The sequence below is a fragment of the Sinocyclocheilus grahami genome, unplaced genomic scaffold, assembly GCF_001515645.1.
Source record: "Sinocyclocheilus grahami isolate Dianchi unplaced genomic scaffold, SAMN03320097.WGS_v1.1 scaffold3.1, whole genome shotgun sequence".
In the NCBI taxonomy this organism is placed as follows: domain Eukaryota; kingdom Metazoa; phylum Chordata; class Actinopteri; order Cypriniformes; family Cyprinidae; genus Sinocyclocheilus; species Sinocyclocheilus grahami.
Window position 1 is genome coordinate 4,760,378 of NW_015505182.1, and position 26,346 is coordinate 4,786,723.

Below are 26,346 nucleotides of genomic sequence, written 5' to 3' on the forward strand. Positions count from 1 at the left end.
GTCACAGACGTCTCTTTCCTTAACGAGCTGAATGACTTTTATGCTCGCTTCGACAGTGACAGCAAGGAGACGGCCACCAATATCACACTCTCAGCAGACCACCAACCCCTCAAACTCACCTCCACAGATGTCTACACCGCATTGAGCCAGATCAACGCATGCAAGGCTGCTGGCCCCGACGGCATTCCTGGACCTGTGCTTAGGACATGTGCAGAGCAGCTCGCAGGGGTCTTCACAGACATTTTCAACCTGTCCCTCACCCAAGCAACTGTGCCAACATGCTTTAAGTCCACATCCATTGTGCCAGTGCCAAAACACTCCTCCCCGACGTGCCTGAATGACTACCGCACCGCAGCACTCACACCTATTGTTATGAAGTGCTTTGAGCGACTGGTCCTAGTTCACCTTAAGAACTGCCTCCCACCCACACTGGACCCACACCAATTTGCCTACCGTAGCAATAGGAGCACAGAGGATGCAGTATGCACAGTGCTGCACTCGGTACTCACACACTTGGACAATAACAACACATATGTACAGATGTTGTTTGCTGACTTCAGCTTAGCATTTAACACTGTCATTCCCTCCAAGCTGACCACTAAACTTGGAGACCTGGGCATTAACACCTCCCTCTGCAACTGGATTATGGAATTTCTGACCAGTCTCCAGCTTCAAGTTCCTAGGGACCAACATCGCGGAGGACCTGTCCTGGACCACAAACACCTACAGCCTGGTCAAGAAGGCTCACCAGCGCCTCTTCTTCCTTAGGACACTGAAGAAGAAAAAGTTGTCTTCAGCCATCCTGGAGAACTTCTACCGGTGTGCGATCGAGAACATCCTTTCCAGTTGTATCACAGTCTGGTATGGGATCTGCTTAGTTGCTGACCGCAAGGCACTGCAGAGGGTGGTGAAAACCGCCCAATGCATCACAGGGACACCACTTCCTGCTATTGAGGACATCCAGAGAAAACGCTGTCCACGTCGAGCTCGCAGCATTCTTAAGGACTCCTTTCACCCTGACCATGGACTGTTTAACCTCCTGCCCTCCGGGAGGCGCTTCAGGAGCCTCCGGTCAAAGACCAGCAGACTTAGGAACAGCTTTTTCCCTACAGTTGTCTCCTTATTGAGTTCTGCCTGCTGACTCCCCCATCCCCCCAACACACACACCACTACACTACACACTCCTCACCCCTCATCACTACATCTGGTTTACAAAAATAAAAAAACTGTTAAACTTGTTATTACTTGCACTACTGTCTGTACATCCAGAATACTGAATGATCCATTTGCACACTGGAATATTTTCTAGGCACTTTTTTGAATGTCCGTTGCACTAGGGGTTTGTACAGCTTAATGTATCGCTTACATATTCATTTGTAAATGATGTTCATATGTTCATACTTTTCTGCTTATAGTGTACATACACTTATTACATAATCCATGTGTATAGTATGTTCATAGTACACCTATCTGTATATCATGCTGATAGTATTTAAAAATCTGTAAATTATGTCCATAGTACTGCCTTATCTGTATATTTATTGTACATTTGTAACATATTGGAGACACTGTATATCCTGTACTTACTGCTTATTGCACTTCTGGTTAGATGCCCCCCCCCCCCCACATTGCTTCAGTCAGTATCCTGCTCACAAAGACACAATGTTATGTATTCTTATTAAGGGAGGAAGCTTTTACAGCTGTGGTTTACTGCCTCATCTGTCTGTGGCTGGGATCATGATGACCTCACCGTTTATCTACTTCATTCTCCTGCACTCCTTTTTCCTTCCCCTCCCTTTTCATGGGTTTGCAAGAGTCACGTACCCCCCATCTATCTCCTGTCTGACTCCCATAACAAATAGCTAACATTCCCCAGATCTGGAAGAATCTTCAAAAACTCTTCAAAATCAATTAACAGTGGACAAAAAGGTTTTTTAAAACAATGTGTGTCTGGATGTATTTTAATTGCACTTTATTAGTACTTCATGTTAAACTGATTTTTTTTTCTTTTTAAAATCCAAATGAGAATCTGTACATCTAATTAAAGGGCTTATCATGATAGAAGTTGAAGAATTGACTCTGATCTCGAACATTTTCTTGAACAGACGTTTAAAGCATTACGTCATAAGTGCCTCTAGTTAGACCATTAGAAGTCATTCATCATCATCTCAAATGTCAGATTATTGTACAATCAAAGGATTTACCAATCAAAATATTCAATTTCATATTCCCTACAGAATGACTCCCCCTGTGGTTATCCCTCCATAATTAATCATGCAACTTTGACTTTATATTGTAAAAGGAAATCCCAAGAGAAGCCTAAAAGTCAGTCCAGCATGAGCCAAAAAGAAAAAAGATTTGCTGGGAGCCCCGGTGACTAAAGTCTTTGTTCACACTTTAGTCTCTTCATGAAAAGACAAGCTAAAGGATGAGCCACATCGAAAGGAATCCAAGATCATGTTGCTGCATAGATTTTCACTCAAAAGCTTTGTGAGGAATCTCTGTTCTCTGTACAACAATGCAGAATTAGTACAATTCATTTTAGGTCTATACAAGCATTAACATAGCCCTATTAGCCTGTCTTGTATAGTGTTGGTTACCCAAACAGTATGTCATTATGTTTTGTTTTGTTGTTGTTTTTTTTGCCATTTTTTGACATGTTGCTGTTAATTTCCCCTTTTATTTTTTTTAATTAATTAATTAATTTATTTTATTTGCATGATAGACTTACACTAAAACTTGAAAAAAATAATACATTGGGAAACAACCCCTTTAAGTTGCTACATTACTTGGCAATCATAAACATATTTTATATTATATCATTGTAGCTTATAAATTGGTCTCTTGTGACTTACTGCCACAAGAACATTTTATGAACGTTTAAGTCTGTTAAAGTAAACTTCATGCAAATAACAAAATAAATACTTGAAGTGTCGGACTATCAGGATTTTGAGATAAAACCGATCCTTACAGACAAGTGCTGTACAGTAGCTTATTCCAACACACTGCACCAAACACCTGGTTTAAATCAGAGGAGGGCCACAGCCAGAATGTGCAATGTTTTCCCCTGTTGCTGCTCTGTAAACATTTAGATAATAGTATGAGGCTACCATTGTCTAAACCACTTACAGCCTCCTGCATCTACTCACCTAGAAGTATTTATCTGTTTATTTTGTTGTAGGAAGCAATCCGAGCAAATGTCTTTAGATTAACCAAATTCTGTAACATAAATGGATCTGTGAATTGTATGCATGCTGCATGAAATCTGACAAAAACACTGCATGAGAAAAAATGAGGAAAAATATATGACAACATTGTCGAGAAGCAAGGCTTTAGAGAGGGCTCGACTTTGTGTTTCTGATTCTTATCTGCCCACAACGTCTTATTTTGGGAGGAAGCTTTTACAGCTTGGGTTTACAGCCCTCTCTCCCTCCAAATGGGGCCGTGACTGAGTGTGATGACCTCACCCTGCTTCTACTAAACTCTCTCTTACTCCTCTCCTCCCTCACCCCCTCTTGCTTTCTCATAGTCTGTGCGGGAGTGAAGCTGGAGTCACGTTCTCCACAGTTCCTGCAGTCTGCATCTCAAAAGTCTCTATGCAGTGTCTCAGACGACTTCAGAGTGGACCATTTTAGCTTTGTTGACTGACTTGGTTGACTTCAGACTTGCAGTTACCAGAAGAAGGATTCTTTTAAACAATGAGAATGATGTTTTATTGTTTTATTGTTATTTGTTCCTCAATCAGATGATTAAAGCAAGAACAGCAATGAAGAGGATCCAACCTTTTACTATTGGGACCAAGTTATCTGTCCCCTCCGAAAACAAATGTCTGGATTATGTGGGCAACATCCTTCCTGTACCAGTTCTGGACTGCTGTGAACTAAGAAACAACTCTAGCAATGACAATTCTCCTTTCCATGAGGAGAGATTGTCCACATCTACACCTGTGGAAGGACTTCCAGACGATATTAAAGAGGAAGATGACAGGGACTCTGTGTCCCCATCAGCTTCTTCCAGATCCATCAGGAAGATTGCGATGTGTGCAAATGCTGAAAGCCAGACTGTCAGTGACTTTAATGTGACAAACCATGAGACAAACAAGCCAAGTACTTCTACTGAAAAGCTGTTTCTTGTTGAGGAAAGATTGAGTGACAAGTCCGGTGCACAGCTGGAGGTGAGCAAGACATGAGCATGTGTTGGACATTATTTTCCTTAGCTGGAAAATATTTGCACATAGAGACATACAGTACAATTCATTTGTAATATTATTTTAACTTTTATTATATAAACCTATTATAATTATAGATTATGTATCAAATATATGATATATAAGATATATGATTGAATTAGATAAAGTATCAAACCAAATGGCGTTTAATTTTTAAGAAAGATTATTGCCAAAAGGTTTATTGGGTTATAAGTAATATATAAATTAATTAAATATTAAATTTAATTAAATTAAATTTTTGGTATTTTTTTAAATTAATACCAAATTAAATTAATATGTTAAATTATAATAATATAAAATTTAAATGATAACGTGTGCGTGTGTATATATACTGAATATATATCAACTTTATAATAAAATATAAATATACTTAATTATATATAGCAGTATTGATTAAGTATTCATTTTTATCATTTTTTATATCTTATCATTTATAATATACATCCCACTTTAATATTTTAAATTATTCTCATAGAAAGCAATTTTATACTCAACAAAAATAAAAACAAACAGACGAAAACAAACCAAACTCTAAATCTGGGATCGTAAGATAAACAGAGGATTATAAAAATATCATATCATAAACAACAAAAAAGCTTTTCCACACTTTTCAAATGTGAACATTTTTAGTTAGCTGGCATCATAAAAAAAAAATTTCACAGGCATCACAAACAACAGCACACACACCAGCTCCATATTTGTTATTCTCTCGGTCTCTCGCTGTTTTTTATGAGCTGTTTGTTAAATTGTTAATTACTGCCTGCCCATGCACACTCTCCACAAATGTCTGCAGTGAGTTTCCCACTGCAAAACTAGAAATGCAGCTTCTCATTGCACAAATGAGCACAACAAGAACACATTGTGTTATTGTGAGAGGAACTGCGTGGATTATTACAGTTTTGCACACTGTGCTCATTGAGATGAGGTCATAGCCAGGCCCCTCATTACACAAGCCCACATCCGAGATGAACTGGTAATTTCCACAAGAAAATGAGACGTAGTTCCAAACTGGAACACACAGGGAAGGATCTAAATCTAAACTGATGATCATGTTGAAACTATTGGTTGTGATGCACTTTGTGGCTAAAGAAGTACCAAATTATGTTACAGTTTTCCCCAACTTGTTCCCTTTTTTGTGTAAGTGGTAAAACAACACTATAAATGTTAAAGGGCAGAAGGTGGTTTGTGCACTCTTAAAGAATTTTGACACCATGTGCCGAAGATGCAGTCATCGCAGTGGTGCAGAAGACAAGTTAAGCAATGCAAGATCTGCAACATAAAACACCAGCACCGCTAGATGAGATCATTATTTGGAATTACCACACCTTGCTGCAGGCTCATGTATTGTTGGTGGGCCAACAGACTCAGATCCTGCTATTATTGTGTTTAACGCTATAAAATACATCATAAAAATCCCCCGGGTGTCCCAAACACAGGTGCATAATCATGAGGTGTTCGCTGTGGAGATATCTGATACCTCTGAAGATAATGTTTTGGCATATCATCTTGAAAGCAATCTTCTTGTATTAATTCGGTACTTAATCTGTACTTCATGTACCCAAACAAACAACATGATTTTATTGCCTAACAGCTGAGAAACTGCAAAAGAACCAGAACTTGGCGCACAAATCAAATTAGTTGCAGCAACATAGAATGATGTAAGACATTTTGGGAGATTTTCAAAATGAGAAATAGTCTGTCGGTCAAGGGTCTGTGAGGTCATTGGCCAAGAGCGCAGATGAAAACCATAACTGGTAGAACATTACTACTATAAAAAGACAATAGAATATTTTTAAATGAAAAATAAATTAATAGAAACACTTAAAATTAGGAAACTAAAAAAAGGTCTGAATCCACACATACTGGGAATAAAAAAAAGGTGTAGAATCTGTATTTTCAATCAAATTGCAAGTAACACATTGAATTCAATGTGAAATTTCAATTGAAATTTAAATGTACAAACTAAATACATTAATACTTCAACTGAAAACTGAAATAGTACTATTTGTCATTCGTACACTAACAATCATTGTTTAATTTACAACTTTGGCACAAAAAACAGCTCATATTCTATTTGCTATATATCTTTACAGACTGATCCATGGACTAAAGGAAGGAAGATAAGGAACCTTCATTACGACTACAGCACGCCAACTTTCCCACATGATCAACCAGAGGACGCGTCTCAGAGCCAAAGGAGAGACCTCAAAGACTTTGAGAACTCTCTCATCCAACTGACGACAAGTCTGGTCTTGATGCAGGTTAAATGCATCATAAAGAGGTTTCTGTTTTGTTTATTAATGTGTCTTCTTGTACCATTACCTCATGTACTCTTAATTCATCTCCTATGCCAGGAGGAACCAGAAAGACCTCTTCAGAAGATGACAGATGCTGTAGATTTAGGATTGGAAATGTTTAGAAGAAGACAAAGCCCGGGGGACCACGTTGACAAATCGTAAGATTTCCTGGCACAATGGATCACAGAGCATTATTACACTTTTGTTAATTTTGATATAAACTGTTCGGTTTCTCTGCAGGTGGCTAAAGTTGAGGTCACTCCTGAGGGACTATCATCAGGATCTCATGTTGGCTCTAGACGTCTCATCATTTTACCAACAAGCCGACAGCCTTATTGGCGCCATCAACAGCAAGGTTGAGAAAACAAGGGTTGATTAGTTTTGGCATTTAGAGAAGACCTCAAACAGTCTTTATAAATCATGATTGCAATACAAGTCCTGATTCAGGATGAATTTCGTTGCAGAGGAACCATGTACTGGCGGGCGACATCCCAAAAAGTGACAAAGAGACCAGAGAAATTGCCTGTCAGATAAGTGTAAGTTAATCCATGATTTTATTAGAGGAAATACTGTCTCCTGAATTTGAGAACATGAAAACAGTGTCGCAGTGTCACAGTCACTTTGTTTTTTTTATATATGATTTCTCACTCGACCAAATAGTAGCCCGTTGCATTGGTCTCACACACAAGTTTTTTTTTTCTCCGGACTGTAGCAAATGAACTCCAAATGAATGATGTCATTTGCTTCCATGACCCCACCCCTCCCTGGACAATTCTCTTTCCAGATGCTGAATGAGTCTGCGTCTCGGCTGTCAACTCTCCACCCAACCCTGGCCAGAAGAGTTACATGCAAACAGGCTGAGGTGAAGGAGAACTGGGCACTTCTCCAGGAGTTTCTCCGGTAAACAAAAGTTCACTTACTCCCATTGTCCTCCTGTGAAAAACAACCCCCAATAGTAAACAAAGTATTGAAGAGCAGTGATGTCATATTTAAGGCTTGGAATAGTACATGACATCATGCTAAAATGGAATCCATAATTGTCAACATGCAGGAGTGGAGCTGACATGTGGTTTAGTGATGTAATGTTATGGTCTTTTATTTTGATATTGACCAATTGCAGAGTCTTAGAGCATAAATGGTAGATGTTGTTTTGACGCAATTGCTACGTATTTAGTTTCACGCATTGATTCCGAGTTTAAGCATTTGCCAGTTTATGTAATGTTTTGTGCCCTTTTGAAGTGTGATTCCGTATCCAGGAAGATAAATATCACTTATAGCTTAGAAAAATATTATTTTGATTTTTAGATCATTTTTCTGTTAAACCACGCACATCTGGTTTAAAACATGGCCACAACCATTACAGAAAGCTGTAATTAGTGGCTTAGCTAACGTCACCCTTTTAAGTAACAAAATATTACACTGATTGTATCATAGCTCTTATCACAGAACAGTCAACAGCTTTAGACACAGAACTCCACAGATACTCACACCATTATGGAAACTCGGATTTGGAACATGACCTCTGCTAAACAGTATGACTTCTGAAAGTGTCAGAGAATGAATGACAGAGAGGGAAAGAAATAGAGAAAAGGTGGTTATTATCGATGAATGAAGGCTGTTTCGCCTCAGCTCTGGTACAGATGTGAGGAAAAGCTCATATGGTATGAAGATATGGTGATGGGAGACAGGTACTCTGTGAAAATACATCTGGAGGAATGTACCCATGCAGTGGGGAAGGAACTGACAAAAAATAACTATATGATTGTCATAAATCTCACTAAAGCAACTACTTCAGACTAATACAGAATGATTTAACAAAAATACAGAGTAAAATAAGCCCCACTTATAACCTACACTGTAAAAAAATTCCCTGTAAATTAACGGTAATATACTGGCAGCAGGGTTTCCAGCAGTGTACTGTAATTTTACAGTTTCATTACTGTATTCTAGATAATTTTTTTCTTTAATTAAACGGAAGAACTGGCAATTTTGCTAATAATTCACTTTATTATAAATATCTGTACTTGAACAAATTCACAAACTGTCATTGTAATTTCATTTATACAAAAAAAGTGGCAGCAAATACACAGAAAAGAGAAGACCAAGAGTGTATTTCTTATAGCACAGTATTTTATTTAAGTGCCAAAGCAATAATTCAAATGCTTTCTCAAAAAAGCAATCAAAATGGAAGAATCAATTTGCAATCCAATGGAAGAATCAGTCTTTGTGTATGTTAGAGAAAGATGAGATGAAGAGAGAAGAAAAATTAACCATAGCATTACAAAACAGACAATGTGCAAAATGAACCCTGCAGAAGTCTGTAGACATATTTAAACCAATTTAAGTACTTACAACATATTTTGAAATCAATTAGAGTTTTGTGTTAGAGTTTAATTCATGTCTATTAGGTCTGAGGCTATTGAAAAATCACTTTTTGCAGGTATACACATTCATTAATAAAAAAATAAAAAAAGTTTTTTAAAAACAGTTTTAATAAATGTTATATTTTTTTCTGGGAAAACAGAGCAAAAATATTGATTACTCTTGTGGTGATGGCTTGCACTACACAGATTTTTGTCCATCTGATATTCAATTTAATACCACATATCACATCCTTATGTGTAAAATCTTCATAGAAGATTTTCAGAGAAATCATGATTCAAGTTTTTTTCAAGCATGTATTTATTTAGTTATTTATTTGTTTTTTAAATTTAGAACTAAAGCCACACACAAAAATTATTACTAGAAACTGATATACTGATATTGCACTGTATATACCAATTGTTATTTGCTAACAAAAACATGTTTATTTCACTTTTTGCAGGTATACACATTCATTAATAAAAAAATAAAAAAAGTTTTTTAAAAACAGTTTTAATAAATGTTATATTTTTTCTGGGAAAACAGAGCAAAAATATTGATTACTCTTGTGGTGATGGCTTGCACTACACAGATTTTTGTCCATCTGATATTCAATTTAATACCACATATCACATCCTTATGTGTAAAATCTTCATAGAAGATTTTCACAGAGAAATCATGATTCAAGTTTTTTTCAAGCATGTATTTATTTAGTTATTTATTTGTTTTTTAAATTTAGAACTAAAGCCACACACAAAAATTATTACTAGAAACTGATATACTGATATTGCACTGTATATACCAATTGTTATTTGCTAACAAAAACATGTTTATCAAGAAATTTTCATGGGTTTTTAAAAATGTCTATGGCAAAATTATCACAATATACACATTCTTTTATATCTGTCTTTTCAAAAAAAGAAGCTGTTGCAGACATTACCCCATTTTTTAAAGTAAAGGCAACAAGCAATGGTTACATTCCTTTTTGGCCCTCTCAGCGAATCCTCTATCACTAGCTCTGCGAACACACCTTTACTGAAACTATGAGCTAACCAGACAAGAGGGAAAAGCCTGCCAAAAATAATATCTTCCCAATGCCAAAACAATTGCTGCAAAACTTTGTCCAGGATTACATAACCTGCAGAGATAATGATGCAAGTGTTCTGCAGATATTTTTATATGTTCAATCTGCAAGTTGTTAGCATTAAAGATTTACAGCCTGACTTGTATAGTCAAAATTGATGATGAAACATCATGATATGTTTGAAATGTTTTGAAGAGTAATGCTGCCTCAGTGGTGCCATTAGAGGTAACATTTTGTTCCACATCTAGGAACCAGAAGACAGATGTTTCTTCAAAACGCCCTTCAGCGTTACCCGCTGATCCTCTAACCACATGCCCTGACTCACAGAGCTTTGCTAGAAATGAGGGTCACAGCATAATGGGAAAAGACGTCAAAGAAGAGCAAAACCGTCTCAGAGGATTTGAGGTTAGCTGCAGTGCCTCCAAAAACATCTGCAAGCATGTGATTATAAATTACCAGTCATGACCACATAGAAAAATCGACTGGTCTGAAATTTCTGTTTGGTGAAACAGTTTTTTACACAGAGGCTTTAAACGCATCACACTTGACAGATGACCTTCTTTAGACAGTGATATTACTTGACAATGATAGTCCACAAAGTCTCTTTCCTATGAGTACTCATTTTGTGATTTCTGTTTAGGCATGTTTCCATCTCAGAGTGAAAAAAATAGATATCAATATAGATATAGATACAAATACAAATCAAAAGATGCCGTCCCATGTGTCTGCGATATTCTGGTGTTAATAATCTATGATTACACTTAATCTATGCCTGAACATGTGTTTCTGTAGTGCTCTCAAGGCCTGTGGACCCATAGGATGTGGAGTCCGGTTGAGGAATGTTCTATAGGGAGTCAAGTCTCACTGTTGGAAAGCAGTTGTTCCAAGCTGGACAATATCTCAGAAAAACAGGACAGGAAGAGGTGCAATTAGTGTTTTATTTCACAATGAATCTATGTTTGACTAAAGAAGTAAATGATTCATAAACGTGAATGTGTCATTTCGTACGATGGAATTTAAGATGCAGTTGTTGAGTAAAGTTTGATTAACACTTAATATTTTCCCAGCTGTATTGACCAGCTGGCTCAAACAACCCCTGTTTCCTCTCAAGAATGTCTCATACCCAATAATCTGTTGAAAGAGTCGACGATATCCACTGGAATGGTAATGCAATTTCAAAATATATTTTTCATAACAGTGCACTAAACTCATATATAAATGATCTCACTTATCTAGTTTCATCTCCTTTTTAAAGAATGAAGAGCATGACTGCTCAAAGCAAAGACAAGACCACAAAATAGAGGAGCTCCTAAGCCAGGTGGAGGTCCTTTGGGATACTCTGCAAAAGAAATATGGAGAGAACAATAAGACTGAACCAGCAGAAAAAGAACAATCTGGAGATAAAGCTGCACATATTGTGTCAGATCTCACCGTTTCAAACAATCTCCCGGAACAAGCAGAGGAAGGCAGTTCAGGAATGCTTGAAAAGTTCCTTGAACTTCTGGATCCCAGTGGTTATCACAAAATAAGTCAGGTAAACCAATCATCATAACCTTCATCAAACTGTAGTTTTAAGTGACTGTAATGATACCAAAACATGAACATGAATATAAGAAAAGTAGCATACTCAATTTCAAACTCATTACTTGGCGTGTTTGTGTATGATTTAAGAAAATAATGAATGCAGGACCACTCACACCATTATAAATCTACTTTAGGATGTTCCTGGATCTCTGCATAGGCAAGAAATGGCTGAGGCTGCAGAAATGTCACTAAATCTACTGAGCCAACAAACTGAACAAGAAAGATCCCAGAAGCAGGACCAGATCACTAATGAGCTACAAAATTCGGTAAAATATGAGCTTGGTTCACAAAGTGATGTCCAACATCAACCTGATATTAGAGATTTACATATAAATAAATTAAAAACACCATATTCCACTCATTTGTATCACACAAATGACTTTAAACTCCTCTTAGAATTTTTCTAGGGAGTTTTTTGGGGGAAATTTTGAGGCAAAATGTATCAATGTCATAGAATTAGATGATAAAATATCAAGCCAAGAGACACCTAATTTAAAGATTTATCTTTCCTCAGCTATCTACTCTAACACTGCGGATAAACCAGCACCTCTGCCGCTGTGCTGAGCTCAGTATGGACCTCATGGACATAGAAACAGATATGGCTGTGCTTTGTGACTCTGACCTCAGTGGTCTGGAGGGGCTACAGGAGCAGCAGGACGACCTAGAGGTCAGATAATGAAAAAAAAATACCTTTACTTATTGAATATAAATAGATGTTAATCACTATGTGAATGACATTAGAGCAGTAATTAAGCATTTAAAGATGGGCCCAGCTTCTTAGGTATTAAAGTGCCCCTATTATGGATTTTTGAAAATTACCTTTCATGCAGTGTGTAACACAGCTCTAAGTGAATGAAAACATCCTGCAACGTTTTAAATCTGAAAGTGCACCGTGTATAATGTTATTGTATAAAGCCGTGTTTAAAGGCAAGATGAAATTAAAATGAGACCAATCGACCAATCACCGCAGATTAGAGTCACACAAAGGAGGGGTTTGGAAAAATGAATCGTTGAACGAATCGTTTGGGAGTTGTTGAGCAAGTAAGTTAAAAAGGAAATGCATATCATAAGACAATGAAAGTGTTTTTTGACCTTCCATGCATGTCAACCTGTTATTGGGGACTCCCAAAACCAAAATATTAACCTTTCATTACCCATAATAGGGGCACTTTAAAAAGTTGCTAAGATTGAACACATATAAAATTATTTATAGGTTCCTTTATAAGGGATTTGCTGGATATACGTTTTCCCACTGCACCCTGAAATGGTTTTAATGAACTTCAGTTTGACATTTTAGGTCATGCTAATGAGTATATTTTTTTGTCCCACAAAGGCTCCTTATAATATCATTGTGGGAGAGGTGAGAGAAATGGAGAGACTAGACAGTCAGCTAAAGGTTCCTTCCCCAGAGCAGAGAGACCTTCTCAGGGAAGAGGTTCAGGCAATCCTGCAGGCTTGGGAGGAAGTAGGCCGCAACATGGCTGAAAACAGAGGCCGTCTGGAGAAGTTCCACCAGATTCAGGACTACTTTGAAAACTATCTTGCCATGATGTAAGAAGAGAAAGTCTGACTAATTTGGATAATTATACATAATAAATATTTCATATTTAATGTCAACAACTTTAGCAAGACATACTTTCCCATGTTTTGTTGTATTATAGTCTATTAGTTTGGGATTTATGTGATATTCTGATATGGTCTTTTCTTCCTGTGTCCTGTAGTACGTGGACAGAGAACACCAGATCCTGTATCCTTGCTGGCAGCTCTGCTTGGAGAGAGAGTGAAGTTGCAGAGATTGATCACAGCATTGAAACAAAGCTGGATGAGTTTAGCAAACTGGCTGCAGCTGGTCAAATGCTTATGCAAGATGAGAGTCAGTTTAAAGACATTGTGAGTGTGTGATTGATTTACTTACAGTTGCCACGTGGTCATCTAAAAGCGATCTCAGCTGTCTAAATATGACGTTATGATGTTTTCTTGATTATAATCTTCCTGTCTGTAGATCAAGGAGAGAACAGATGAGTTGCAAAGCATGCTGGGATGGATCCAGGTGAACTGGCACGTTCAAAGAGTGCAGCTTAAAAGAAACCAGAATGGGAGACCAGAGTCAACAAATGATCCTGTTCTACAGCAGGTTATTAGAATTTTTTTAGTCATCATTTAAAAATAAATATAAAAGGGATAATGTAGAGTCATGTGATCATAATGGCAAAATGAACCCCATCAGGATCATGTATTAACCTGAAGGGGTTTATTTTACAATAATGGCAATCTGACTGCACATGATCCTCCTTAATATAAAAAATGTTAACTAAATAAACTAAAATAGGCCTTATTATTTTTAGAGGAAAGAGTGATGCAAGAGATATGAAACACAACTATGTTAAAATCTCTTAATTTGTCATTTGAAACTGTAATTTTAAATAATGCAGTGTGCATTAGTCCCTCATTCATTGATTATATTTTGTATTTTAAATCAATTCTAATGCAAATAAATTGTGCTATCATCTTTGTACTTAATTTTTAAGTTATGTTTTTCCTTGTTTAGGCTATACCTTTCAAAAAAACTTCTGATGGTCTTTGCATTATAAATGGAGAGGTCAAAGGAAGTACTGCTGAAACACAGCCCTCTCAAAACAACTTTGAGCAACAGAACGGGAGGCATGATGTGTCCAGTGTTGTTAGTCAGGAGTCCTGCCTTTCAAAGACATCCCTAGGCTCTAGCATCTGTCTCATTTTAAGCTTTGATGACCAGTCTTCAGGCATCAACCAAGTGACAAAGCAATGGTCCCCCAACAATAATGAAATACTTGAAGAGTCAGCAAGCAGTATTCAGGCAGACAGCTGTCAATCACAGGACAAAAACTCAATGCAAATGCAACAGCCGAATGAAACAGTCAAGAGTAAAGACACCAAACCCAAGTCATCTTGCGTGAATCTTGCACAGTTGCAAATCAAAAACCAAGGAGAACCAGACCAGTCACCAAGCAAAGAAGAAATATCCAGCCAGTTGTCCACATATAACATTGAATCATCATTTTGCAATCACCTACCAGAGAATCTGCAGTCCAACAACAACCAAACATATCTGCAACTATCACCAGACGTCGATCAGACGCAAAATTCAGAGAATCAAGCGCAAAAAACTCAGTCAAAAAGCTACAGCCCGAACTCGATGCAAAAATCTGCACACAACAATCAAGAAACAAACCAAAACCAAAGTGACGACCACCTGCGGGCTGAATTGGCAGCTGAAGTCACTCATAGAGTAAGTATAACTTCAAATAGTGTGTTGACTTCAGACACATTCCAAACTGAACTCAAAGCTCACACACAAACCAGACATGCATGTGCTTATTATTCTCTGGGCTCTGTACATCCTGTCCCATGTGGTAAAACAATGACCTCATGATTAAATTTCCATGGCATGGCTTTGAAATGCCTCCTGGTGGTGTGTATTGTAATAATTCGCTGTGAAGTCTACACATGCCATATAGGATTTATTAACTTGGCATGCAATCGTATTAGTCATGCTTAGGCTATTGCCATCACAGCTGTGCATGTACGCATCCAAGAGCCATACGAGTTTTAACCTTACACAATGTGTGTGGGCCATTATCTACTGGCTGTGAGTTTGGTTTTATGATATTGCAAATTGTGTCTCAGCTTATCTAAAGGTTTGCATTCAATTCTCTTTTGCAGGTGTTCACGTATTTGCACGTCTCGGATAGTCACAGATCAACAGGGCGAGTCTTGGAGGTCATATCCCCAACACATGCAGCAGAAAATGTCACACCTGAGAGGAGAACGGTTTATAATCACAACAGATTCAAGCCAAGCTCTTTGTTCAAGCTGAAAGAGCCAATCACAAATAAGGAGGAAAACCAGCGAAGGAACTCACTGCTTGGCTCTGTAGGATCGGAAAGGTCTGGCAAACCTTCAAGCATTTTCAGGCGAAGGTGTAACACTTGGCCAGAAGGAGAAAGGAGAGTGAAAGAAAGTCAATCAAACTCCAAACTTCAGGTTTTTATTAAAAAAAACCTGTTGCCGGTGAATTCTGTCATCGATAACAAGTCCAATTCTTTTCCAGAAGACAGTTTGCCTAATGCTGTCAAGACTTCAAGTGGACTGGTTAAAAACATCTGCTCTTATTTGTCTCTAGGATCCACTCTTAGCTTCAGTCTTCCCAAGTGCTTTCACAACAGTGTCTTGGACATGGAAAATAAAGAGGAGATTCAACCTGTCCAGATTTATGATGACTCAGACAACCAAAAAATACCCTCAGCTCGAACGCCACAGTCAGAAATGGAGGTAGAACCAGTGATACATACTAAACAAACTGAAATAAACCTTCATAGAGTAGATATGGAAGATTGGGACAATACAGAAGAACCAACCACTGAGGTCGAAACCCAACAGCTAAGCCAAGTTTATGAAAGCACAGAACCTGTCTTGAGGGTTTTCACATCGGTTGAATATGAAGAACCTGATAATGTTTCCTCCAGCCGTCACGAAGCCTCTTCTCCAGTGGTCAATGGCTCTGCCTTGGTCACTCACTGCAGGCCTCTGTGTCCTTCTTCATCAGGTGGTCACGATTGCTTAAGTGTTTACACAAAAATAAAAGACCTGAACGGCCACTTATATTACACATCCAAATACATGAAGATAAACCCCTCAGAAAGATTGTTCCCTAATGGCCCAGGCTCTCGTAAGAGCGGCCGCGTCATAAACTGTGGTGTGAGAGACTGTGCAGTGTGTTTCAGTGATACAGTGAAAGAGACCAGTGTAGACTGGGCAGAGAAACCTGACATTAGCATGGAGGAGCTTCTTAAGCCAGGCCACTGGTTATTCCAGCAGGAGGAAGAGGAACTTGAAGATATTTGGAGAGGAAAAGTGGGTAATCTAACTTCAAACTGTACTGTGGAAACAAATGCGGATGAAGAAACAGGTAGGAAAATACTCTCACAATAATGACTGAATAAAGAAATTAATACTTTTATTTATCAGGGACATTTTAAATTGACCAAAAGTGACAGTAAAGACGTTATAAAATATTTATATTTTAAATAAATGCTTTTTAATAAACACTAAACATAAATATTAAGCAGCACAACTATATTACTGTATTATTGTGGTTATTTTTTAATTCAGACTGCAATTTTCTCCAATATAATAATAAATACATGTGATCATTATATGCATTATAATTCAAACATCTGAGGTCAGTTAGTGTTTTTATTTTTTATTTTTTTTAAAGAAATGAATACCTTTATTTAGCAAGGACACATTAAATTGACCAAAAGTGACAGTAAATAATGTTGACATTTATAATTATTATAATAATATTTAATTAAAATACTGTTTTTTATACTAAAATACTATATTTTGGATCAAATAAATGCAGCCTAGGTGAGCATAACAACACACGCATATAACACATATATACTGTCTAATTAATTGGCCATCACTGAAAATGATTTGATAAAATATAAAACAATAGAGTAGTGCTGTTCTTAGGAGACACTGGTATGCCATCATATGATTAACTACTGTAATATTCATATTAGTGGCCAGACTATGTGACCTGCCAAAGTGTGATGTCATTAGCAAATAGCTCCATCTGTTGGGCATGTGCAAATGATGGGAAAATATTGTTTTTATTTCAAAAGATTTTGAGCTACAGATGTGAATGATAACATTTCTAATAAAATATGTGAGATTTGCAACATAGAAGTACAGGATATGCATAAGTATGGATAAAGAGCTACTGTAAGTTTATTGGAGGGACACCTGCATTTCTGGATGAAGAGAAAGAAAAGACAGTGTCTGTAATTGCATTAGATATTTTTTATGCTCCAGTTATTAATCATGAAATGATATGGCCTTTATTACACCGACAAATACTCCAGGCTGTAATAATGACAATATCTCATGGGGATAACATTGAAATTGATTGCCATGTTTGACAGCTGTGTTGGGCCCAAAACACAGCTTTCAAAATTAGGCCAGTATTTCCCTTTAGACTTAAAATGTGCTTAAAATTGAGTATGTGAATGAGTATATGATATGACACATGCAGATTTATAATGAAAAACAAATGAACAATTACGTCTCCTTTTTAATGGCAGGTTAATTGCTTTTTTTTTAATTGCAGGGCTTTCAATCAAAACCAACAGGGGACAGGTAGCCCACCCACTCCATGGATGAGATGGCTGTTTTGGACATCATTGACAAGATGGATTATTTCATGTATCCATTTATCTGCTGTACATTTAGTATGCTGTATGTGTATTATTGTATTTCAGTTGTATTCTTCTCTATATCAACATTTAACTCTAAAGGTTGATCTAAGATCATGTCATATACAATGCAGATACACAATAGAGGTTTGAAATTTCATTGCCAAACTCCAGATGGCGCCCTTGTCACGCTTATGCATACTGTGCAGCATTAGGTAAGCACAGAGGAATGGTCAACCCAAGTACAATAAAAAAGGCACCTCTGTGCACACCCATTTAGAGCTAACAACAGAATCAGCATGCCCAGAGACCTCATCCTGCTGATTCACTGAGGAAATAATAACAACACTGCTATGAGAAAGGCCTTGCGTATGAATTACACTCTCCTTTATAACCAAATTCTAATGCCGTAAGCTGTACATCTTAGAAAACAGTTTGTAAATCACTATTGTGGAGCATATATGCAGTTGAAGGGATTGTTACTGTGTTTGTGTCGTCATGCTGTTTTGTCATTCTCACTTATGTCACACTTTTTTGCACAAAATAAAACTGAAACCACATCAGTGCTAGTGTGATTTACATGCGGATTGCTTCAAGGTAAAGATAACATACATCGTAATAAATTTAGGTCAATGTAAAGGCACTTTACAGTGTTGGAAACACGACTCTTGATAGGCTATAAGATGACACACATGTCACAGGGTAGCTCTCATCAGAGCTAAAAATAACTTGACATTTTACTAGAGCATGTAAGATTGTTCATGCCTATAATATGAGGCATAAATTTGATCATAAGTCAACTTCTGACAAATTAGCTTTCTCTTGCACGCATTACGAAAGCAATGTTATTAGAAATGTTTTAGAAATGCTAAAATCACATTTTGAAAAGTTATGTTTGGGAGTTGATATTTTATGTGACAATCGAAAAAAATACTCCACCAAAGATAAATATTTTGAGTAAATAAATATATGTTGGGAAATTGAGTGATTATACAATCTGTTCATGGAATAATAGTAAAATGACTTTACATGACAGTACATGACTTTTCTTTATTTTACTACTTTTTTACTTTGACTTAAATGTTAAGTAAATACTCAAATGCAGCATTTAATAAATACTCAATAATGAATAACACAAAATGCATTCCATCCATTATCCACTGTATTCACATCCATTCCACCATTGCATAAAAAAATAGCCCTGGGGGAAAAATGTCTCCACATAAGAAAACGTTTTTAAATTGACCATCAGGATATAGTGTGACCAAGTCAAAGCATTTTACTTGTTTATTCAAAGTCTTCATTATTAATGTGCATATAAATAAAAAAAATGGATTTGTTGCCCTGAAGCAATTTCGTAGATTAAATGAGTGTTTACAACTTACAAATGCATACATTTAAAATGTAATTTAAGAAGTGGACATTTTTTGACCTTATTCATGCATAAAATCTGTATTATTTAATTGCCTCTCACACAGTAAATGCAACTCACTCGTCGTCAGGCATAAATGTCTCACAACATTGTCCCAAACAGCCCCTTTAAAGTCAAAGGGCGAGATTGACAGGCCAGACAGCAAATGACATGCCTCTATCACAGGAGGCGGGGCTCTGTCTACGCCACGGCGAATCAGCGCACAGAAGAGGCGGGGTTTGTGCCGGTGGGGCTGTCAGTCAGCCGCTCGCTGTGTCCTGAGATCTGTTGAGCTTCTATTGTGGAAGGCGCGCCTCTTTGGGAAATAACGCGTGTGTTGACACAAGGAATCGTTGTATCATTTTTTTACTACATACAATGGGATTGTCGTCTCGTGCTTGGCGAGGTAAGATGACAAACAATTGAATCTGTTTCTTGTATTTGAACTTGTTCCGAAAGAAACTTTTTCTTAAAGGTGAACTCCACGGAGCGTAGTGGGTTTTGTCCATACAGATCCATCCGGCTCCACAGCGCGCGTGTTTTTTGGGTTTAACAATAGGTTCTATCAGAAAAGCAGGGGAACATATTAAATTGCTTTGTTTTAGATAAAGATATTTTATTTGGTTTAAATAAATGTGCAGTCGCTGATGCACAAAACAGTGGGCAGTTTAGTAGCGTTATTCAGTCCAGTGTTTGGGAATTGGGGGAATTAACAACAACACATTCTACAATACCTTGACTATACATTTGTTTTCACTCTAGGTTTTGTACAATTTGTGATTTGTGTGAAAATGTTGAATATTTATTCGCTTTGTCGTTTTCTTTTCACTTTAAAACTTGATAGATCGATAACTTAGTTCACCCAAAATAAAAATAGTCTTAATTTACTAACCCCCATTTCAAACCCTTTTGACTTAGGTCATTTCTTCCGTGAAACACAAAAGTAATCGACACGAGTCGTTATATATTTTCAAAGTCTTCTGATGCCATGCGATAGCTTTTTGTGAGAAACGGGCCGAAAATGTAAATCGTTATCCACTGGTCTGATTCGCTTCAGTTAAAGGCTGCTACTCAATTGTTCAGTCAGTGAATTGAACTCCGGAATCGGATCAGTCTGATTCGTGAACAAATCATTCACCGTGTCCGAATTTGCGTACTTCCCTAATCTATAGTCAGCAGAAATCACTAGTATGACAAGTTCATGAAACAGTATGTCAACAATACCTGAATGACCTACTACATACCATGTGAATTAACAGCGTAAATTGCGTCAGGACAATAACAACATGACAAGTGTGGTTTGGATTATATTCATACTATATGGAACATAGGCCTACTTACTTTTTCAATGGTCGCAAAGCAAGTTTTAAAATTAAGTAGGCTAACTTCTCAAAGAGTGTTATTTTCGAAGCAGCCTTTAGTTCAAAATGATAATTTTGCTATCCCATAATGCAGAGGAACTATTAGATTCAAAAAGTTGAACAAATTTAATAATAATATTAAAATGTAATTATACTGCACACTCGCTAATCCAAAGAATGGACTTTAATCAGTTTGGGAAAAAGCGAGTTAGAATTGCAATTTCAGATATCTGCAAATTAATTTTAAAAAAAAAGAAAAAAATGAGAGAGAGAGTCAATTGTTCACGGATTTGAAATGGCTGCTTCTCCCATGAACTTGCCAAGAACTTGCTAGGGCAGATATCACAATCTTCAGTGAATAATGACTTACATTTTTTTTCCACACAAAGGTATTGTATGGCTTCAGGCAACTTGGAAAATAGTGTGCACATCATGTGGACTGTTTTTATGTTAATTTTGTGGTGATTTTGTGTAGGGCTGCACGATAAATCGCATGTGATTGTCATGTGCATCTTGTCAGATAACCGGTTCTGTGATTAGTAGTAAATCGCCATCACGTGCTTTCAGATGGAGCGGCATTTAATGCACCGAGCCATAGATCACTGACAAGCTACGCAATATTGCGTTCATAATCGCAGATGAATCGCATTCGATTATGAATGCGATATTGCGTAGCTTGTCAGTGAACTATGGCTCTGTGTAGTAAATGCCGCTCCATCTGAAAGCAGGTGATGGAAATTTACAACTAATCAGAGAACCGGCTTTACTGACAAGATGCGCATGACAGTCACATGCGATTTATCGTGCAGCCCTAATTTTGTGTGTCAGAATTTATCTCCACAGAAGAGCGTTGTTGAGCGTTGATATTGTTGATCATTTTTTGTGAGAACTATTTCTTTAAAGCCCTTCAGTCTACAACTGATCCTATACATTTTCAATTTGAAACAAGGGAGTTTTGTGAGGAGTCTGTACCATTTTAGTACAAATTATTATTTTCAATCTAATAGCGGAAATGCTCATTCTGTCACTGGTCTTCAAACTAAGAGAGATCATCTGAAAGTACTCATTACTCACTGGTGTTGAAAACCCTGCAACGGTCCGAAATGGATTAGTCTCGCTTAATTTGTAACGCTTTAAAGAGAAATCGTTTATTTTGTTGTTGTTCCTTCAGCAGTAACCTTGGCAGCCAGCTGTTGCTTCGAACATCTTGGCAGTCTACCCAGTAAATCTGCGGTTTTATTCTCTCTTCTGGGTTTGGAGTTTTTGATGCCCAAATTGGAGGGGTTTGTGTGCTTTGCAGGCTGAAACCCTTTGTAGCTCTGCTCTCTTTGTTTTAGGCGCATCCATTATTCAAATTCAGGCAAATACTTTGTTCTCATCTGTTAGAAACTGAGTGGCATGTAAATGAAATGTCTTCATCAATGGAGACTACAGATATCCGCCCAAATGTCTTGTTGCATGTCAAATGAGGTGCAGATGGCTCTGAATGCTCATCTAATGAGTTGTCGTATATTTTATTGTTAATTTAATTATCAAAACTCCAATGTAATTATGTTCAGCCTTGCTAAATTTAGTCAGAAACACTTCTCTTGAGAGCAGGGCTTTGTGCCAACCAAGAAACACATCTGTGTCCTGTTGGTTTGAGCTAGCAGAATGTTGTGTTCTTTCTGTAAAAAAGTTCATATTCTCACTTAAATGGTGATACACTGCTTTAAACCTTTGAATGAATAGTCATGCTGCTTTGTGTGGTCATTTGAAACCCCCTCAGGGTGGATTAGAAGTCAAACACCCCAAATGTCTGACAGCAGGGAACCCGTCAAAAAACTTTCCTCACGCTCAGAGGGTTCAAATCAATGGCCTTTGTGTCGCTAACACTGACAGAAAACAGGCCTGAGGGTGATTTGTTTGTGTTAGCGGATTCATTTCCCCTCTCTCTGTGTCATGGCGGGCACCTGCCAGCACTGAGGGACTCTTCACGTGAACCCTGTGGGACTTTTTCGGCTGTCCCGACATAGTGCGGTCAGGCTAATTAAGTCTCCGTTCTTTTCTTTGCGACTCCCTGGTCTCATCCCTTGGGCCTTAGACCAATGTTGAGATCATAGTGAAAGATCAGCAGATGTTTTTCAAGTGGTTTAGTGCAATGCGATTTAGGGAAATTATATTAGATGCAGCTGAGTTTGAATTAGCCCTCCACTGACTGTTGATTGAGTTATCTAATTCTTGCAAGACCCCATTGACCCTAGTGAGCAAATCAGAAGACTCCTCCCCCTTTTCATTGTTCATCGGCGACTGTGTGAGTCCGGTATGGGTGGTTGTGAATGTTTGTATGTCTGGCTCCATGGGAGGACTCCTCGGTATGAGTTGTTTCCTCTGTGCATCTCTGGTTCCCTAGGGATGGTAAACAATCAGAGCATATTTGAGCTCCCAGATCCTGCACAGTGGGGCAGATTATGTACATAGTTTGCATAATTCGCAGATAATGGAAAGGAAATACGTTCGGATGTGTTTCAAGTTTACCAAATCAAGGTCAGGAGTTGAGAACACCTCAGGGAACAAGATCCAAATGGCATAATTTGAAGACTAAACAGCCCCTGCCCTAAGTGTGACCTCTTTCTGAAAGAGTTTGTCTTTTGCTTCTCTCAGAAAGGAAGTATTTCATTATCTCGAGACTCAGATCGGATGCTCTAGTTCCTAATCTGTTTGCTCCTCTGTAAACTCCTAAAATAGTCACTCAAGTCCATGCAAGACCCTGTTTGTTCATTGATTTATTGTAAGATTATATTCTCCGAAAAAAATGGTTGAGTAGTCAGCTGGAGATCATGAAAAAGCTTTTGAAATGGCTGCTGGTAATGAAATCTGTTCTCTTGAAGTGGAGTCTCAGAAGACAATGACAAAGGATACATTGTTAATTTGCTGGTAGTATTGCAGAAATGCATTTTTTTACCGATGGATAGCATGAGGAGAATGCATGGACACAAACAGGGATTAGCTATGGCCATCTGTTGCCCGAGGAATCAATAGCCAGACCTTTCTCAGCTTCCCTGCATGGGTACAGGAAAGGATCACTGCACCACTCCATCAACAGCACTTCAGTTTGGCCGAGAGTGACCTCAGATACTCCATTTATAATGAGTGTTCGATCATGCACCTTTGGGAGCAAGAGAGTGACGTCTTACATGGGACCACGACTCCCACCTTTCATCCACTATCCCTGGCACTCTTCCAGCACCCTGCATGACCTGAAAACATCTTGTTAAGATTAACGATATAATTGGTTTACAGTAGTCGGCGGTATACAGCAAAATCCCCAGAGTTAAATCAACTCTGCTCAGAGTACATATTGTCCCAATCTACAGAGTGTTAAAGTAACACTGAAGCCAAGTTAAAGTTAATGGGATAATTAAGCAATTAATTAATTGATGAGTGAGCATTAGTAAAGAAAACCCGCTGTTAACAATGTTGAAGATGAACAACTACAGCTCATGCTTTTATACATGAAAACATATCACATAATCCTCAACAGTGGTAACTATGCTTCAGTGTTACTTTAACACTCTGTAGATTGGGACAATATGTACTCTGAGCAGAGTTGATTTAACTCTGGGGATTTTGCTGTGTACTGTATATTCAGCAGTGGTTGCCAACTGCTAATGTTAATTTTAAAACTTTCCAAAGTGCTTTTTCCAAAGCTACCGTATCGGGAGGACACTCATTTGTTAGTGTTTTCCTGAATTTTCTGTTAAGCTTTGTCTGTTCTGACGTATCTGGTTTTCATTTGGTTGTCCCAATGGACGCTTCTATTGCAAGAAAATAATTCCTTTTAGTTGGCCATTGAGTTCTCAGCTATTTTCTTCCTTCTCCCATTCTCTTTCATGGCTCTTTTTGAAGGTGTCGACACAATGGAGTGTCTTCCTATGACACTTCTGCAGCCTGGAGGCTTGAGGATTCGGTTTTCAGGTCGATATAGAGTAGACCATTTCATCCTTATTGCGGTAGACAACCCTAAAGAGCTGACGCCAACTCAGACCACCCTTTCACTTCTGCCCGAGTGACTTTCCTGACATTCCTGGCAGAATCACCTGGCCTTAGCACCCGCATTTCTGAATCCAAGACATTGTGAAACCAAAACAAGTTTATGAGCATTGGTTTATGTTTAGTCTGTATATGTTTATTAATTCCAGGGTTTGCTATGAAGCATGGATGTGATCTCAAAACATAAAGGTCTGGCTATAGGTGTTGTATTGCAGTCATGTGACTGCAAAACCGTTTAAGGTCATTGAAGATGGAGGGAACTGCCTGCTATATGAGTGCTGGCAATTTGAAGGAAGATGAAGGCTTGTGCTGGAAACCTTAATGGACCTTAATGGTTCCGTAATTATATTACCAAATTACTTCTCATTAGTTTCACATATTGCTCTTCAATGTTCTCTCTACCTAATCCAACACTCTATCAGTCTTAAAGGGGTAGTTCACCCAAAAGTTTACTCAACCTCATGTTGTTACAAATCTGTATGACTTACTTTGTATAGACTTCGTATATAACTTGTTTGTATAGACCCAATTTTTTTTTTGCTGCTTTACGTAGAAGAAAATTAGTCATACTAGTGTTGTCACGGTACCAAAATTCCAGTATTCGGTACCAATACCAGTGAAAATCCACAGTTCTCTGTACCAATTTCGGTACCAAAGCAAAACACAAAAACATGCTAATTAAAAAATTTGACTATGCTTTCATTTAATCCAAACTGTGTACATATTTAATTTTAACCCTCTGACGTGTGCGATCACACCAGTGTGATCAGTCTTGGCTGGTCCCTGAAGCGTACGATCACACCGGTGTGTTTAGAACTTTCAGTGCGTCACGTCATCAACTGCTGAATTTAAATCCGCTTTCGCGCTTTGCCTGGCGCAGAGCCAGATCAGACGTGCTGAGCGCTTGTCATATTATCACAAATATTCATTGTTTTCAACCATATAATACTTAATTTAGGTTTCAGACATTTAAATACACATAAGTACTAACAAAACCATACATTTACAGTTTGTAAAATGCACGCTGATGTTTATGGAAACGGCAATAATGATCCTTACAAATATAATCTGACGACATGTTTTATATCTTTTTTTTATGTTTTATATGTTTTATATATTTGATATCATATACAGATTGTGTAGGTAACTATAAAGTTTACTCTGCTCTTCTCCCAGTTTACCGAAGAGCTACTTTAACGTGTTTCGGGAGGAGAGGATGAATTTGCCTGTTGTAAATCCCACAGCTCGGATTCAGCGCGAACTAACATGGCGGCGCCCATCACCCGGTATAGATCAACTAACACGGTCAATATAAAAGTGTTTAAACTACCAAACAGATTTAATTGCACATATTTCAGAATATATTATGGAATATCAGATATTTCATAATATAGTGTTTTAAAATAACGGTCGCCTAAAAAAAACTCACGCTGGGGGCTCAGCTAGAATATTTTAAACTCACGGCTTTTGAAAACAGTATTTATTCAGAGTTATTCAGCCAAGAATAACAACTAAGTTAGCTTAAAAAAAAAGCCCAGAACTGCTTTTCTGACTGATATGACACAAACAATGTTAACCACTTGTACATTCTCTAACACGCATATTTTAGATTCACAATTCATTTAAAAGCCTCTGGTGTGTAAAAATTGTAAATATCATTATGTCCTTCTGTTTTTTTTACCCTAATAAAAGTTATAGGAGCATTAAATAGTTAATAAAGAAACTTCTTTCTAATACTCATTATATTAG

At 37.6% G+C, this 26,346-nt stretch overlaps 2 protein-coding genes and 1 long non-coding RNA gene across 4 annotated transcripts in view; 2 read left to right on the top strand and 1 right to left on the bottom strand.

Moving 5' to 3' along the window:
* Positions 1 to 1,392: 1,392 nt before the first annotated feature.
* LOC107571991 (uncharacterized) lies at positions 1,393 to 26,346 on the bottom strand. The gene is made up of 3 exons (XR_001607273.1): positions 26,335 to 26,346; positions 22,379 to 22,389; positions 1,393 to 1,601 (listed from the first exon to the last, which is right to left on the bottom strand). It is a non-coding gene; the product is annotated as an uncharacterized lncRNA (long non-coding RNA).
* Positions 3,548 to 18,584, top strand: LOC107571903 (uncharacterized). The gene is made up of 18 exons (XM_016258319.1): positions 3,548 to 4,174; positions 6,322 to 6,489; positions 6,583 to 6,683; positions 6,766 to 6,880; positions 6,990 to 7,061; positions 7,310 to 7,425; positions 10,219 to 10,375; positions 10,763 to 10,893; positions 11,038 to 11,134; positions 11,226 to 11,504; positions 11,689 to 11,820; positions 12,069 to 12,221; positions 12,888 to 13,105; positions 13,276 to 13,444; positions 13,557 to 13,688; positions 14,103 to 14,822; positions 15,257 to 16,502; positions 17,709 to 18,584. Exons 1-18 carry the CDS (start codon positions 3,746 to 3,748, stop codon positions 17,759 to 17,761), a joined length of 4,488 nt encoding a protein of 1,495 aa, XP_016113805.1. The 5' UTR covers positions 3,548 to 3,745; the 3' UTR covers positions 17,762 to 18,584.
* The window catches only part of LOC107571704 (signal-induced proliferation-associated 1-like protein 2), a 76,310-nt gene continuing 69,461 nt past the window's right edge, over positions 19,498 to 26,346 (top strand). For both annotated transcript variants that reach the window (XM_016258075.1, XM_016258226.1), the window contains exon 1: positions 19,498 to 19,610. The gene's annotated coding sequence lies outside the window, so the exon portion shown is untranslated. The remainder of the gene's footprint in view (positions 19,611 to 26,346) is intronic.